Below are 12472 nucleotides of genomic sequence, written 5' to 3' on the forward strand. Positions count from 1 at the left end.
AGGGGCGCCTGCCTCAGCCCCCCACACCTCTGCCTGGTGATGGAGTATGCCAGAGGGGGCGCCCTGAGCAGGGTGCTGGCAGGGCGCCGGGTGCCCCCTCACGTGCTGGTCAACTGGGCTGTGCAGGTGGCCCGGGGCATGAACTACCTACACAATGATGCCCCTGTGCCCATCATCCACCGGGACCTCAAGTCCATCAACAGTAAGTGGTGTCCTCCTCCAAAAACTTGCTTCCATTGAACTTTGTGAGGCCAAGCCTTGGTGGCGGGAGGGGGACACCAGAAAAATCTTGGCTGGGGCAAGAGGGGGCAGCAGTATACCTTCAGGGCTGGGTGAGACAGTCCTTGTCCCATTAAGGGAGGAAAAGGAAGTCCAGAAAGGTTGAAGACTACAGTCACAGTAGCTCTATAAACATGTATCCATGAACACTGTGACAGGCCCTGTGTTCCCTGCTGTGAACAGGACAGGTACAGTGCCTGCCCTCGTGGCCCTTACAGTCCAGCGCTACCACAGTCCACCAGGCAGAGGCAGAAAGAGCCTGGCCAGAGTCAGGGGTTCTCAGCCTCAGTGCTATGGACATTTGGCACTGGAGGGTTGCAGAGGGGCTGACCTGGGTGCTGTAAGTTATGGAGTAGCATCCTTGGCCTCTACCTACTAGATGCCATTAGCATTCCCCACCCCCCAGTTAGGAGAACCAAAAACGTTTTCAGACATTGCCAAATGTCCTCTGTAGGGCAAAATAGCCCTCAGTTGAGAACCACTTCCTGGTGTCCTCCTGGGCCTCTGTCCCAGCTAGCCAAGACAAACTGGGAAAGAGGAGGAGAAGGAGGAAAAGGGATGTAGCTTATGTAAAAGCTTCCAGGCTGCCTGACCTATCATAAGACTCTCAAAAGTTGATTGGTTGCTTGAAGGAGAACTGGGGCCAGATGGAAGGGAAGGTTCCCCAGAACTTAGATCTAGATCAACCAGCTTCTCATGATGTCAGTTAATATTGACTGAGTAGCTATTATGTTGAAGCCCAACAGGGACCAAAAGAGCCATGGTTTCTGCCCTTCTGGCACTCACCATCTAGGGGTTTCGTTCATTTCCTGGATATTTCCTGAGCACCTGTTGGGTACCAGACCCTGTCCTGACTGTTAGGACACAGCAGGGAAAGAAAAATCCTACCTTTCTGGCTCTCCCATCCTTCGTCTGCCCCATGTCACTCCCTTTCTTGTCTGCGTTGATTTGTTTATTCTGCCGTCTGGTATTTACTGGATCAGATCATATACTAAGAAAAAGAGGTCCATTGTGAGTGAGGCCAACATGTTCCCTGCCCTCACATAATATGGGAGGGTTTTCTCTTTGCCCTCAACCCTCACGTCTCATCTATTTCTGATTCATGTCAATTCTACATCTTGAAATGTTTGACTCCACCACACTATTTTTCTGCGAGCCCCTGGAGTAGAGGGGTGGGGTCTTCGTCACTTGCTAGGTCTGGCATTCACCCAACAGACAGCTACCATGTGCCCAGGGTGTGACCAGTCCTGCGCCAGGGCCGGGGAATTGAGCAAGACAGACAGACAGCCCCCATCCTCTTTGACTCTCACGCTCTAACTCTGAAATTCTGGGTAAATGGAGGCAGGACTGCCAACACACTCCTCTTGAAGCCCGGGGTCCCTTCTCAGTCCTTCCCCCCACCCCTGCTGATTCACAGCCTGCAGGTGGGGTGCAAGGACATGCTCCCATGGACCCCAATTTTTCTGTAGCCAATGCCACTTGGACAAGCGGTCAGTGGGGCCCTTAGCCTGGCTTCCTGGTTGGGCACTGGGACTGATGCATGCCTGAGACAGAGGGAACAGGGCCTCCACAGCACAGCTTCCCCCGTTTAGCCTCCCCTGAGGAACTCCTCATCTGATGTCATTCATTCATTGGTTCATTCAGCTAATAATTCTGAAGCAGAATTAAGTGTAGGCACTGTCCTGGGCTCTGGGGATTACAGAAGTGAACAAGATAAGATTACCCCCCACACACACTTATGGAAGTTATATTCTAGTGGACAGAAATAGATGGTTGATGTTTAAATAGATAGATAACACAATTTCAGAGTATCAAGGGCTCTGAAGGAAATAAAGCAGGTTAAGAATGGGGCAGAAGGAGCTCTTTAGATCAGATGGTCCAGGAAGGCAACATTTGAGCAGAGACCTGAACCCATAGGACCCAGCTTTATGAAGACCTGGGCAGGGCAAAGGTCCTAAGGCGCCTGGAAGAGCAGGAGTCAGGCAGAAGAAGGAGATGAGGTCGTAAAAGTAGAAGGGCCAGATCACGTCAGTCTTGAGGGGCTACGGTGAAGACTTTGGATAGAAGCCATTAGAGGGTCTTAAGCAGGGGTAACATAATTATATATGTATATAATTATGTTATATATATATAACGTATATGTAACATGGGCTTCCCTTGTGGCTCAGCTGGTAAAGAATCCGACTGCAATGTGGGAGACCTGGGTTCAGTCCCTGGGTTGGGAAGATCCCCTGGAGAAAGGAATGGCTACCCACTCCAGTATTCTGATCTGGAGAATTCCATGGGCTGTATAGTATATATATGTATGTTGTATATACATATATACATGTGTGTGTGTGTGTGTGTGTGTGTGTGTGTGTGTGTGTATAAGTGAATTGAATTAGGCCCAGCATGGGAGAAATAAAGTGTAAGATCATGGGGTGTTCCCTGTGTCACAGGGTCACACCACAAACAGGAGTTGGTGACTTGAGAAGGGAAGACTTCTAGAAGGTAGAGTCACATGCCAAAGCCTCAGTTTTCTTGTCAATAAAATGGGTTGCTTGCTAGTTAATTTGCTAAAGGGTTCAGCCCTGTACCTGCCATATAATAGGCTCCTGATAAACACTGGCCGTGATTGTTACTGTTGTTAGTAATCACTCTAGGCAGCAAGTAAGCTGGAACCATTCCATATGCTTGGGGGATAGATCATTCAGTCAGATTTTGTTATAATACTGCTGTGTAACAAGCCATCCTCACACACACACACACCGGCAAACTTGGTGTCTTAAAACTCAGTGTCCTTCGTTACTCCTCATGCATTTGCAGGCCTGCTGGAGGTCAACTGATTTAGGTGGGGCTCCTCTTCCTTGGACCAGCAGGCTAGCCAAGGCATGTTGTCGTGGTGATGGCGGAAGGGCAAGAGGGCAAGTAGATATGAGAGGCCGGGGCTTGGAACTGGCATTCTGTCTCTTCTGCCTCATTTTATCAGACAAGTTGAGTCATACAGCCAACCCAAAGCAAAGGATGGGGAGATACATGCTGCCTCTTTAGTGGAAAGAACTTCAAAGTCACATGGCAAAGAGTGTGACGAAAAAAAGAGTAGAACTGGGGCCACGGAGGCCCCATAGCAGGTGACAAAACGGGGAGGAAAACCGTCCCCTCCCGCTCATGTCTGCAGTTGCCACTTTTGGGGTGATTGGGAATCTGAGACGTAGACCAAGGAGAACCAAGGCCATGGCCATCAACCTTTCACTGAACTCCTGGGAGCCCAGGTTAGACTCAGGAGGCCAGTGAACTCAGGAGAAGCTCCCCAACCCTTGGTGGGAGGCTAAGGCAGCAATTAGACCAGGGGGAGAGGGTTCATGGTCTTCTGGCCTGGAAAGGAGCTACTGCAGAAGGGGGCGACCCACGGTGACAGGGAGAGAACAAATAGGAGATTCCAGGTGAGGTGGGGGTAGGACGCAGGACTGCAGCCAAGCAGATCCAGGATGACCCCCCTTTCTTTCCACCCTGCAGTCCTTATCCTGGAGGCCATAGAGAACCACAACCTCGCAGACACGGTGCTCAAGATCACGGACTTTGGCCTCGCCCGCGAGTGGCACAAGACCACCAAAATGAGCGCTGCGGGGACATACGCCTGGATGGCCCCAGAGGTTATCCGTCTCTCCCTCTTCTCCAAAAGCAGTGACGTCTGGAGGTGCTGATGCTGGGGGCGGGGAGGGGGGAGGCCTCCTGGGCGTGGAGGAGGGAGGAAGGGGGAGAAGGGCAGAGTGGGAGGGACCGGCTGCCACAGCCACTGGGAGCTGGGATCTGGGTCCAGGGGCAGCCAGCAAGGTCAGACCAGCAGATGAGCACCAAAGCAGGTGCCTGCTCTGCTAGCAGAAGTGGTATAAAGATAGGCTGTCAGTACCAAAGACCCTCAAAACCCCGTCCATGACATGGCCCCCGCTCCTCAGACAGGAAACTGAGACCTTTATAGGTAACCATTCATCATTCATCCAACTGCCCTGGGCTCAGGGGATACAGCAGCATATAAAAACAGACCCAGTTCCTGCCCACAGGAATAATACATACATACACGGGCTTCCCTAATGGTTCAGTGGGTAAAGAATGCCTTGCAATGCAGGAGACACAGAAGACATGGGTTCAATCCCTGGGTTGGGAAGAGCCCCTGGAGGAGGGCATGGCAACCCACTCCAGTATTCTTGTCTGGAGAATCCCATGGACTGAGGAGCCTGGCTGGCTGCAGTCCAAAGGGTCACAAAGAGTCAGACACGACTGAGCAACTTTCACTTCACTTTCACATACATACATGTGAAGCTGAAAAGGCTGTTTTTAAGTTAAGAAAATTGTAAAATAATTTTTAAAAGATAATAAGTTAATAATAAGTTAACCCACCAGATAAAGGACTAGACAGTATTACGAGCTAAGAAGCTAACTGAAAAGCACTCTGTGGTCTGGCAATGACTTTGGGGAAGGTTTTTATGAGAAATGGCACTTGAGCCCGGTTCTGGATGACGAGAAGGAGCCAGTCATGCAGAGTTTAGGGGAAGAAGCTTCCCAGGCAGGGGGAGCAGCTGCCACAAAGGAAATACTGAGGTGAGAACAAGCAGGACGTGCTCCAGAAAAGGACACATGGCTGGAGCAGAGCAGGCAGGGAGGAAAGTCGTGGGAAATGACGGAGGGGAGAGAGAGCCGAGGGCTCCACAGAGAAGGGAGCAGACTCCAGGTTTATTCCAAGTGCACTGGAAAGCCACTGGAGGCATTTGTGAATGACACTATCTGATGGAGCATCACAAAGGCTCCCTCGGCTGATGGACTTCAGGGGACAGGAGTGGGGGCAGGAGGCCAGGGAGGCGGCTGTTTGTCACCTGCAGGACCTGGTGACAGCAGAAACTCAGCCTTCTCTTGGGAGGAAGCCAAACCCAGGTCAGTCCCCAGCTGAGGCTCCAGATGGACCAAGCAGCAAAGTCATGGTCCTGGGGCAGAGAGATCAGACAGGAAGTCTCAACTAGAGCAGCGCAGCCCTTGGGGGGAAGTTTAGTCTTGCTTCACATAAGGCATTCATTTATGATCCCAAACATTTATAGAAGCCATATTTCAGTGACAACAGAAAACCCAAAATAAAAATAATATGGATGCTTTTGCGCTCATGTAAAAGCCCAGGACTGATGTAATATTAGGAATTCAGAGTCCTATTTTAGGGTTTTAATGGGGATGTCATTCACGTTGGGCAATCACAACATCCCCACAGGTTTCCAGAGATGTAGAAGAGGTAGAGGGGGTGGGGTCTGGCTACCCACACTTACAACCCACTGTTATCTTCCTCCACCTTGTATGGCCTCCATTCCCAAGGCTACTTCATGGTCCAGGATGGCCAGCTTTTATTGTCTGTATTCCAACCAGTAGGACGGAGCAAAGAGGAAAGGGGACCCCTTCCCTTTAAGGAGACTTTTTGGAAATTAGTTGCACGCTGCACAGTTCATATCCCACTGGCCAGAACCCTTGCCATATGGGCATACTTTGATGCAAAGGAGGATGGAAAATTATCCCAGGCAGCATTCCTCCAGCTCAAATTTACCAGAGCTGTCACTGAGAAAGGAGAGGCTGTGAGCTATGAGGGCAGGGGCTGTGTCTATCTTATTCCAGTACCCGGAACAGTGCCTAGCACACAGATGTTTAATAAGTGTACGGTGAATGAATGCATGCCTGGATATGGGGGAGCATGGGGATCCGCTCCGTGTTAGGCAGTACGTAAAACACCGGTGAGGACCAGAAGGAGCGTGGTTTACTGGAGAAGATGAGTTTGCAGGTGGCAGTGGCACAGTGATGCGTGCTCTGGAAGGTGTAGCCGCCAGGGCTGCTGCGGGCTTCAGGAGGGCCCGAGTGCAGCGGGGCTCCACCGCTTACAAGCTCTGTGACCTTGGGCAAACAACTTAACCTCTCTGAGCCTGCACCCACTCACTGGATAAAATAGGGATCATACCCAGTGCCTTCTGCCTTACAGGACTTGAGTAATGCTGGCCTGGAGTGAGTGCTCTGTAAATGTTAAACAGTGTTAACTTGTATTTAGAGGTAAGTGCAGAGGGTTCAATGGAAATGTAGTGAAGGGGCCTCCGACCCAGATTTGGAGGCTGTGGAATCAAGGAAGCCTTCCTGGTTAGAGAGGGCACCTGAGTTGTGACTTAAAGGACAGTTAGGCAAAGGGGAAGGGTGTTCTCAACCAAGGGAACAATGTGTGCAAAGGCCAGAGGTTAGGAAAAATAGGATTTGTTCAACTGTTTAGCATGGCTGCGAGATGCAACCGGGGTTGGTACAGGGGCCAAGAGTGTTTAGAGGGGGAAGCTGCAGGGTCAGCAAGATCAGGGTGGATTTGCCCAGTGGGCACAAGGAACCCACCGAAGGTTTTCAGGCAGAGGAGAGGAAAGGGGGACAGAGCAAAGGAGAGACACCAGAGGACCAACCCCACCACATCTGTTTGAGATCAGGCTGTGAAGGTCAAAGGCAGTTCTTGTGGCCTCACTGGCCGGGGCTGGGTGCTGGGGGGAGGGAGGCTCACCACAGGACTGGAGGCAGGGCTGGGGTGTGGGTGAGGATGAGGGTGGGCTCTGGCGTCACCCCTCCCTCTCCCCCACCTGCAGCTTCGGGGTACTGCTCTGGGAGCTGCTGACGGGTGAGGTCCCCTACCGTGAAATCGACGCCTTGGCCGTGGCATATGGCGTGGCTATGAACAAGCTGACTCTGCCCATTCCCTCCACATGCCCCGAGCCCTTTGCCCGCCTACTGGAGGGTGAGCCAGGGCCCCGTGGAGAGGGTAGGCTCAGCTTGGGGTGGCAAGGAGCCCTCAGGCCCAGACCTCACCCCTTCACACCCATCCATTCCATTGGGCCCAGGAGTGAGGGAGAAGGGGCTGGAACCGTGGGACCATGATCAGTCTCCCCTCCGGTTGGCTCCATGGCCTCCAGACCTTTGTTCTGGCCAGGCAAGCCCACAGCGCTTGAGGGCAGCCTATTAGGATTCACTGGCCCTGGGATTCCTCCCTGACCCTTGATTCTACCACCAGTCAGGGAACAGGTCCCTGAGTTTCTCTCCCCAGAGTTTCACCAAGTGAAACGCTTCCAAAAGCTTGGCTTTGAATTCCTTCCCCTGGGCTCCATGGGAGCTATTTGTCCACAGTCCCTTAAAGTCCTGCCTCCACTGAGCAGGCTGATGCCCCAGAGCATGGCCATTGACATCTCCACTCCCACTGCTGTCCTTCCCACCCCAACCCCAGAATGCTGGGACCCAGACCCCCACGGGCGGCCAGATTTTGGCAGCATCTTGAAGCAACTTGAAGTCATCGAACAGTCAGCCCTGTTCCAGATGCCGCTGGAGTCTTTTCACTCGCTGCAGGAAGACTGGAAGCTGGAGATTCAACACATGTTTGATGACCTCCGGACCAAGGAGAAGGTGAAGGCGGGGGTGAGGTGGGAGGGATGGAGCAAGATCCCTGAGTTCTGATACCATGGATGGGGCAGAGTCCCTTTCCGTGAGCCCAGGGGTCTTCGGGTCCCATGCAGGGTGAGGGAGCCTTTTTCACATATTAAGGAAAGACAGCCTCCTGTTGGCAGATTGATAAGAAAAAGACACCCTACCCTGAAGTACTTACAGGTGACACTGCATGAGGTCTAGAAATTGGCTTTAAAACCCCACAGCAAAAGTGAGAGGAAGAGAGGAGCAGGAAGGTAATGCGTGAAAAAAGATTTGTAAAGTAACTATCGAAGTTGGACGAATGGTGAGTGCGTCAGATGCACCAATGCTTTTGTGGATGTTTTCCAAATTGAAAACTTCAAAAATTAAAAATCAAAGAGAAAGAGAAAAAAAAAAGAAGAAGAAAGAAAAGCCAGCCCTTTCTTTGGGCCAACACAGCCTCCTGCCCTGGCCCCCAACCTGGTTAGTGAAGAGTAAGTCGGATCGTGCTCCCAATTTGCCCCACATTAGGATGGCCTGTGCGGGACACCAAACAAGCCCAGCAGCCCCGGGACCATCCCTGGGGGCAGGGTAGCTCCGGCCCTCTCCCCAAGCCGCCCATCTCCTCTGCAGGAGCTCCGGAGCCGTGAAGAGGAGCTGCTGCGGGCGGCTCAGGAGCAGCGCTTCCAGGAGGAGCAGCTGCGGCGGCGCGAGCAGGAGCTGGCCGAGCGCGAGATGGACATCGTGGAGCGGGAGCTGCACCTGCTCATGTGCCAGCTGAGCCAGGAGAAGCCCCGGGTCCGCAAACGCAAGGGCAACTTCAAGCGCAGCCGCCTGCTCAAGCTGCGGGAAGGTGGCAGCCACATCAGCCTGCCCTCCGGTACCCAGCCACACCCCTTCAGCAGCCCCGAGAGGCCGCTGGGAGCAGCGCTAACCCAGGGGTCATCTCTTCCTTTTATTTCTTTACTTTTCAAGCCTTTTTTATTATTATTACTAAGTATATCACAACTACAGAAAATGACCCCCCCCCAAAAAAAAAAAAAAAAACTGCATAGCTTAATGCATTAATAGAATCTCCCAGGAGAGCAGAGAGACCCTACAGCCACCCCAGATGCCTGCATACACACCCTCCAAACAATCCCCCTGCCATTCCCTAAGAGTAAACGCCTGCCTTGACTTTCAGGGCCATCACTTCCTTACTTTTCCTCATAGTTTCGTCTCCCAGCTATTAGTTTAATATCTTTTTAAATCTTCTTTGTCCTCCTTGCCTCATTTATGCCAGAGCATTTCCCATAGTCTGGATTTTGCTGCTTGCAGCTCCCTGGTATCTCTTAACATGTCCCTCTGTCCCCTGAATTTCCTGTTAATTGGTATTAGGTTGAACCATGTGAAATTGCTGGTGTTCAGCCATTTTTGACCTACAGAAACAGAAGTTTCACATGGCTCAACCTAAGAGTTGGATCTCAAGGCTTACTCAGTTTTAAGTTCAGGTTTGATTTCTTTTTTGGCCGGGGGGGGCGGTGGGGGGGGGGAGACTGCTTTCTAAGTAACGTCAGAAGGCACTTCATGCTGATATTCTCTGTTACAAGAGATGTTACAAGCCCTATAGCAGTGCCTAGAATAACACCAGCCAACAGAAATAATGCAGGCTGCGTGTGTCATTTACATTTTCCAGTAGCCATATGGAAAAGGGGAAAACAGGTGAAATTAACTTTGTATTAATATAATTTAACAGTGTATAATTTAACAGTGTATTTTGTTTAGCCCAATATTCACGTGTAGTCATTACAAGAAAAATTTTAAATAAGATATTTTACCTTTTTTCCACACTAAATCTTTGAAATCCAGGGTGCATCTTACGGGCTTCCCAGGTGGCACTGAAAGTGAAAGTCACTCAGTCGTGTCCAGCTCTTTGCGACCCCATGGACTATACAGTCCATAGAATTCTCCAGGCCAGAATACTGCAATGGGTAGCCTTTCCCTTCTCCAGGGGATCTTCCCAACCCAGGGATCAAACCCAGGTCTTCCACATTGCAGGCGGGTTCTTCACCAGCTGAGCCACCAGTGAAGCCAGGCGGCACTAGTTGTGAAGAACTCACCTGCCTGCCAATGCAGGAGGTGTAAGCATTTCAGGTTTGCTCCCTGGATCGGGAAGATCCCCTGGAGGAGGGCATGGCAACCCACTCCAGTATTCTTGCTTGGAGAATCCCTATGAACAGAGGAGCCTGGCGGGCTCCAGTCCATGGGGTCTCAGAGTCAGATATGACTGAAGCGACTTCACTCAGGCATTCTTATGCCTGAGTTCATTTTATATTCTTAGTGCATCTCAATCTGGGCTCTAAATTTTCCTCAAAATTTCTTGACCTATATTTAGGTTTCATAAAATGTACAGTTAAAAGAGCAGATTCACATACCACAGTTGTTCCAAACATACTTAAATGTTTCCAATGACTGAACTGAGTATCTGTTTTTAAAAGTAAATTTAAATTACTTACAACTAAATAACTAAAGGTAACACTCTCCAGTTCCTCGGTTGCACAAGCCACATTTCAAGCGCTTACTTTCCATGTGTGGCTAATGGCTGCCATATTGGACGCTCAAGCCTAGATCCTCGGGGCAGCGGCTCTCAAACCTGAGTGAGCAGCAGAGGTCACTTGGGTACTGTTACACAGCAGTTGGATTGCTGCACCTCACCCCCACAGTTCCTGATTCAGGGAGGGCATCAAGATTCTGCATTTCCAAGAGGTTTCCACTTGACGTCGATGCTGCTGGTCTGGGAACACGCTTTGAGAACCACTGCATTAAGGAATATAAAATGGTGGCATTCCTTCTATCTTCCTTCAAAGGGAACTTCTCTTTGGCTACTCATGGAATCCTGTGCTTAGGAAAGTCTCTTTCTTTTTGCAGGCTTTGAACATAAGATCACAGTCCAGGCCTCTCCAACCCTGGACAAGCGGAAAGGATCAGATGGGGCCAGCCCACCCGCAAGCCCCAGCATCATTCCCCGGCTGAGGGCCATTCGCTGTGAGTATCTCCCAAGGCCCTGACCAGTCAGTGAACAGACTTCCCTGAGCACATACCTGGCACCAAGCCAGAGCAACATCAGGGTGGCAGGCAGGCAGGAAGGACTCCCCTCCCTCATTCTCATCGGGGGAAACAGACAACAAGTAAACAAACTGGTGAACAGGAAATTTCCTGTAGTGATACGCACCCTAAAGGAAATCAGGGAAGGAGCTAAACAGAAGAGCTCCTATTTTTAAATCACAAAGAAAGCCTGCAGAGAAGCTGAGGTTTAAGTAGGGACCTGCATGGTCAGGAGGAGTAACATATGCAGAGATCTGAAGGAACAGTGTCCCTGGCAGAGGGAACAGCAGAGGCGGAAGCCCAGAGGCAGGAACAAGTATGCTGATTATCAGCTGGAAAGGCCAACTTGGATGAAGTAGAAAGAATGGGAGGGAGAGCAGTGAGTTTATGGTCGAGGGTTCAGCAGGAGAGGATTGCCCTGGGCCTCAAGAGCGGGGATAAGGAATCTGGATTTTATCTAACATCTGAGGGGGAGCCTCTGGAGGGCTGTGAGCAAGGCAGTGATGGAGGCAACTTGACCTTTTCCCTCTGACTGCCGTGAGGAGTAGGGATTGTAGGCGGGCAGGAGTCAAGAGGGGAGACAGGTGGGACGAGGGTGCTGGGCCAGGGCAGGGACCTTGAATGGGGCAGACGGCCTGTCAGCCGCATGGCAGGTACAGGGTTCACTGAGGAGGTGAAGGATTCCCGGTCAGCTTCCCCACTCCATTCTGCTCCATCATTCACCCCTGGCCTCACCCCACACACCACCCCTGCCACACACTACTGTTTGGGCACCTGCTTTGTACCCAGAGGTCATTCTTCTGGGAGGACGCAGAGACAAATAATGACTGAACCATGGTGGTCAGGATGTTCAACGTGTGATGGGAACAGAGGAGAGAGAGCAGTCGACTCTGCAGGCGACAGACTGTTCCGGAACACTCCACAGGGACTTGGCATCTGCTCCTCCCTCTGCCTTGTGTCCCCCTGACTCCCTCCCTCACCTCCTTCAAGTCTCTGCTCAGATCTCTCCTTCTCACACACCAGACCATCCCTAACTCCCCAAGCCCCCTGTCAGCTTTCCATGCCCCACACTGCTGATCACCTTCTAGCCCCTGACCCAGATGACAACCTAGGGTGACTCCTGTTGATCATTTGTCCTCAGCCCCTAAAATGTAAACTCTTCCAGGGCCAGGGCAGGGTGTCTGGTCTACTCTTAGCACTGCTGTCTTCTCAGCATCTCCCACAGGGCTTGGCACATAGACGGTGCTAGTGAACATTTGGGAATGAAGGGATGGCTGAAGAGTTAACCGGTGAGGGGTGACCGGTGATGACACGGAGGAAGCCAGGACATCAGGATAGCTGGGGGGAGCTATGTGAGGATGGATAGCAGGGAAGGGTCATGACTGGAGTCAGAATCTCAGCTCCCTTGGGCTTCCAGGTGGAGGGGGAGACGAAGGCGGGGAGATTAAGGCTGGAGATCAACTGGGACAGGCTGAGACCCAGTGACCAAGTGGCTTCTCTGGGCCCAGTGACCCCTGTGGATGGTGGTGGCTGTAGCACCAGTTGCAGCAGCAGTGGTGGCGGTGGGACGTGGGGCCGCAGCAGCGGACCCCCAAAGAAGGAAGAGCTGGTCGGGGGCAAGAAGAAGGGCCGGACCTGGGGGCCCAGCTCCACGCTGCAGAAGGAACGGGCTGGCGGAGAG

The 12472-nt window shown here is 51.8% G+C and overlaps 1 protein-coding gene across 1 annotated transcript in view; it reads left to right on the forward strand.

The window, feature by feature from the left end:
* Positions 1-12472, forward strand: part of MAP3K10 (mitogen-activated protein kinase kinase kinase 10) — a 16171-nt gene that overhangs the window by 791 nt on the left and 2908 nt on the right. Inside the window, exons 2-8 of the mRNA XM_010849327.1 lie at positions 1-202; positions 3775-3955; positions 6900-7048; positions 7532-7707; positions 8341-8587; positions 10615-10731; positions 12300-12472. The exon at positions 12300-12472 is cut by the window's right edge and continues 1 nt beyond it. Coding sequence (XP_010847629.1) covers positions 1-202; positions 3775-3955; positions 6900-7048; positions 7532-7707; positions 8341-8587; positions 10615-10731; positions 12300-12472 — 1245 coding nt within the window. The remainder of the gene's footprint in view (positions 203-3774; positions 3956-6899; positions 7049-7531; positions 7708-8340; positions 8588-10614; positions 10732-12299) is intronic.

This window comes from Bison bison, unplaced genomic scaffold (assembly GCF_000754665.1).
Source record: "Bison bison bison isolate TAMUID 2011002044 unplaced genomic scaffold, Bison_UMD1.0 scf7180017864280, whole genome shotgun sequence".
NCBI lineage: Eukaryota > Metazoa > Chordata > Mammalia > Artiodactyla > Bovidae > Bison > Bison bison.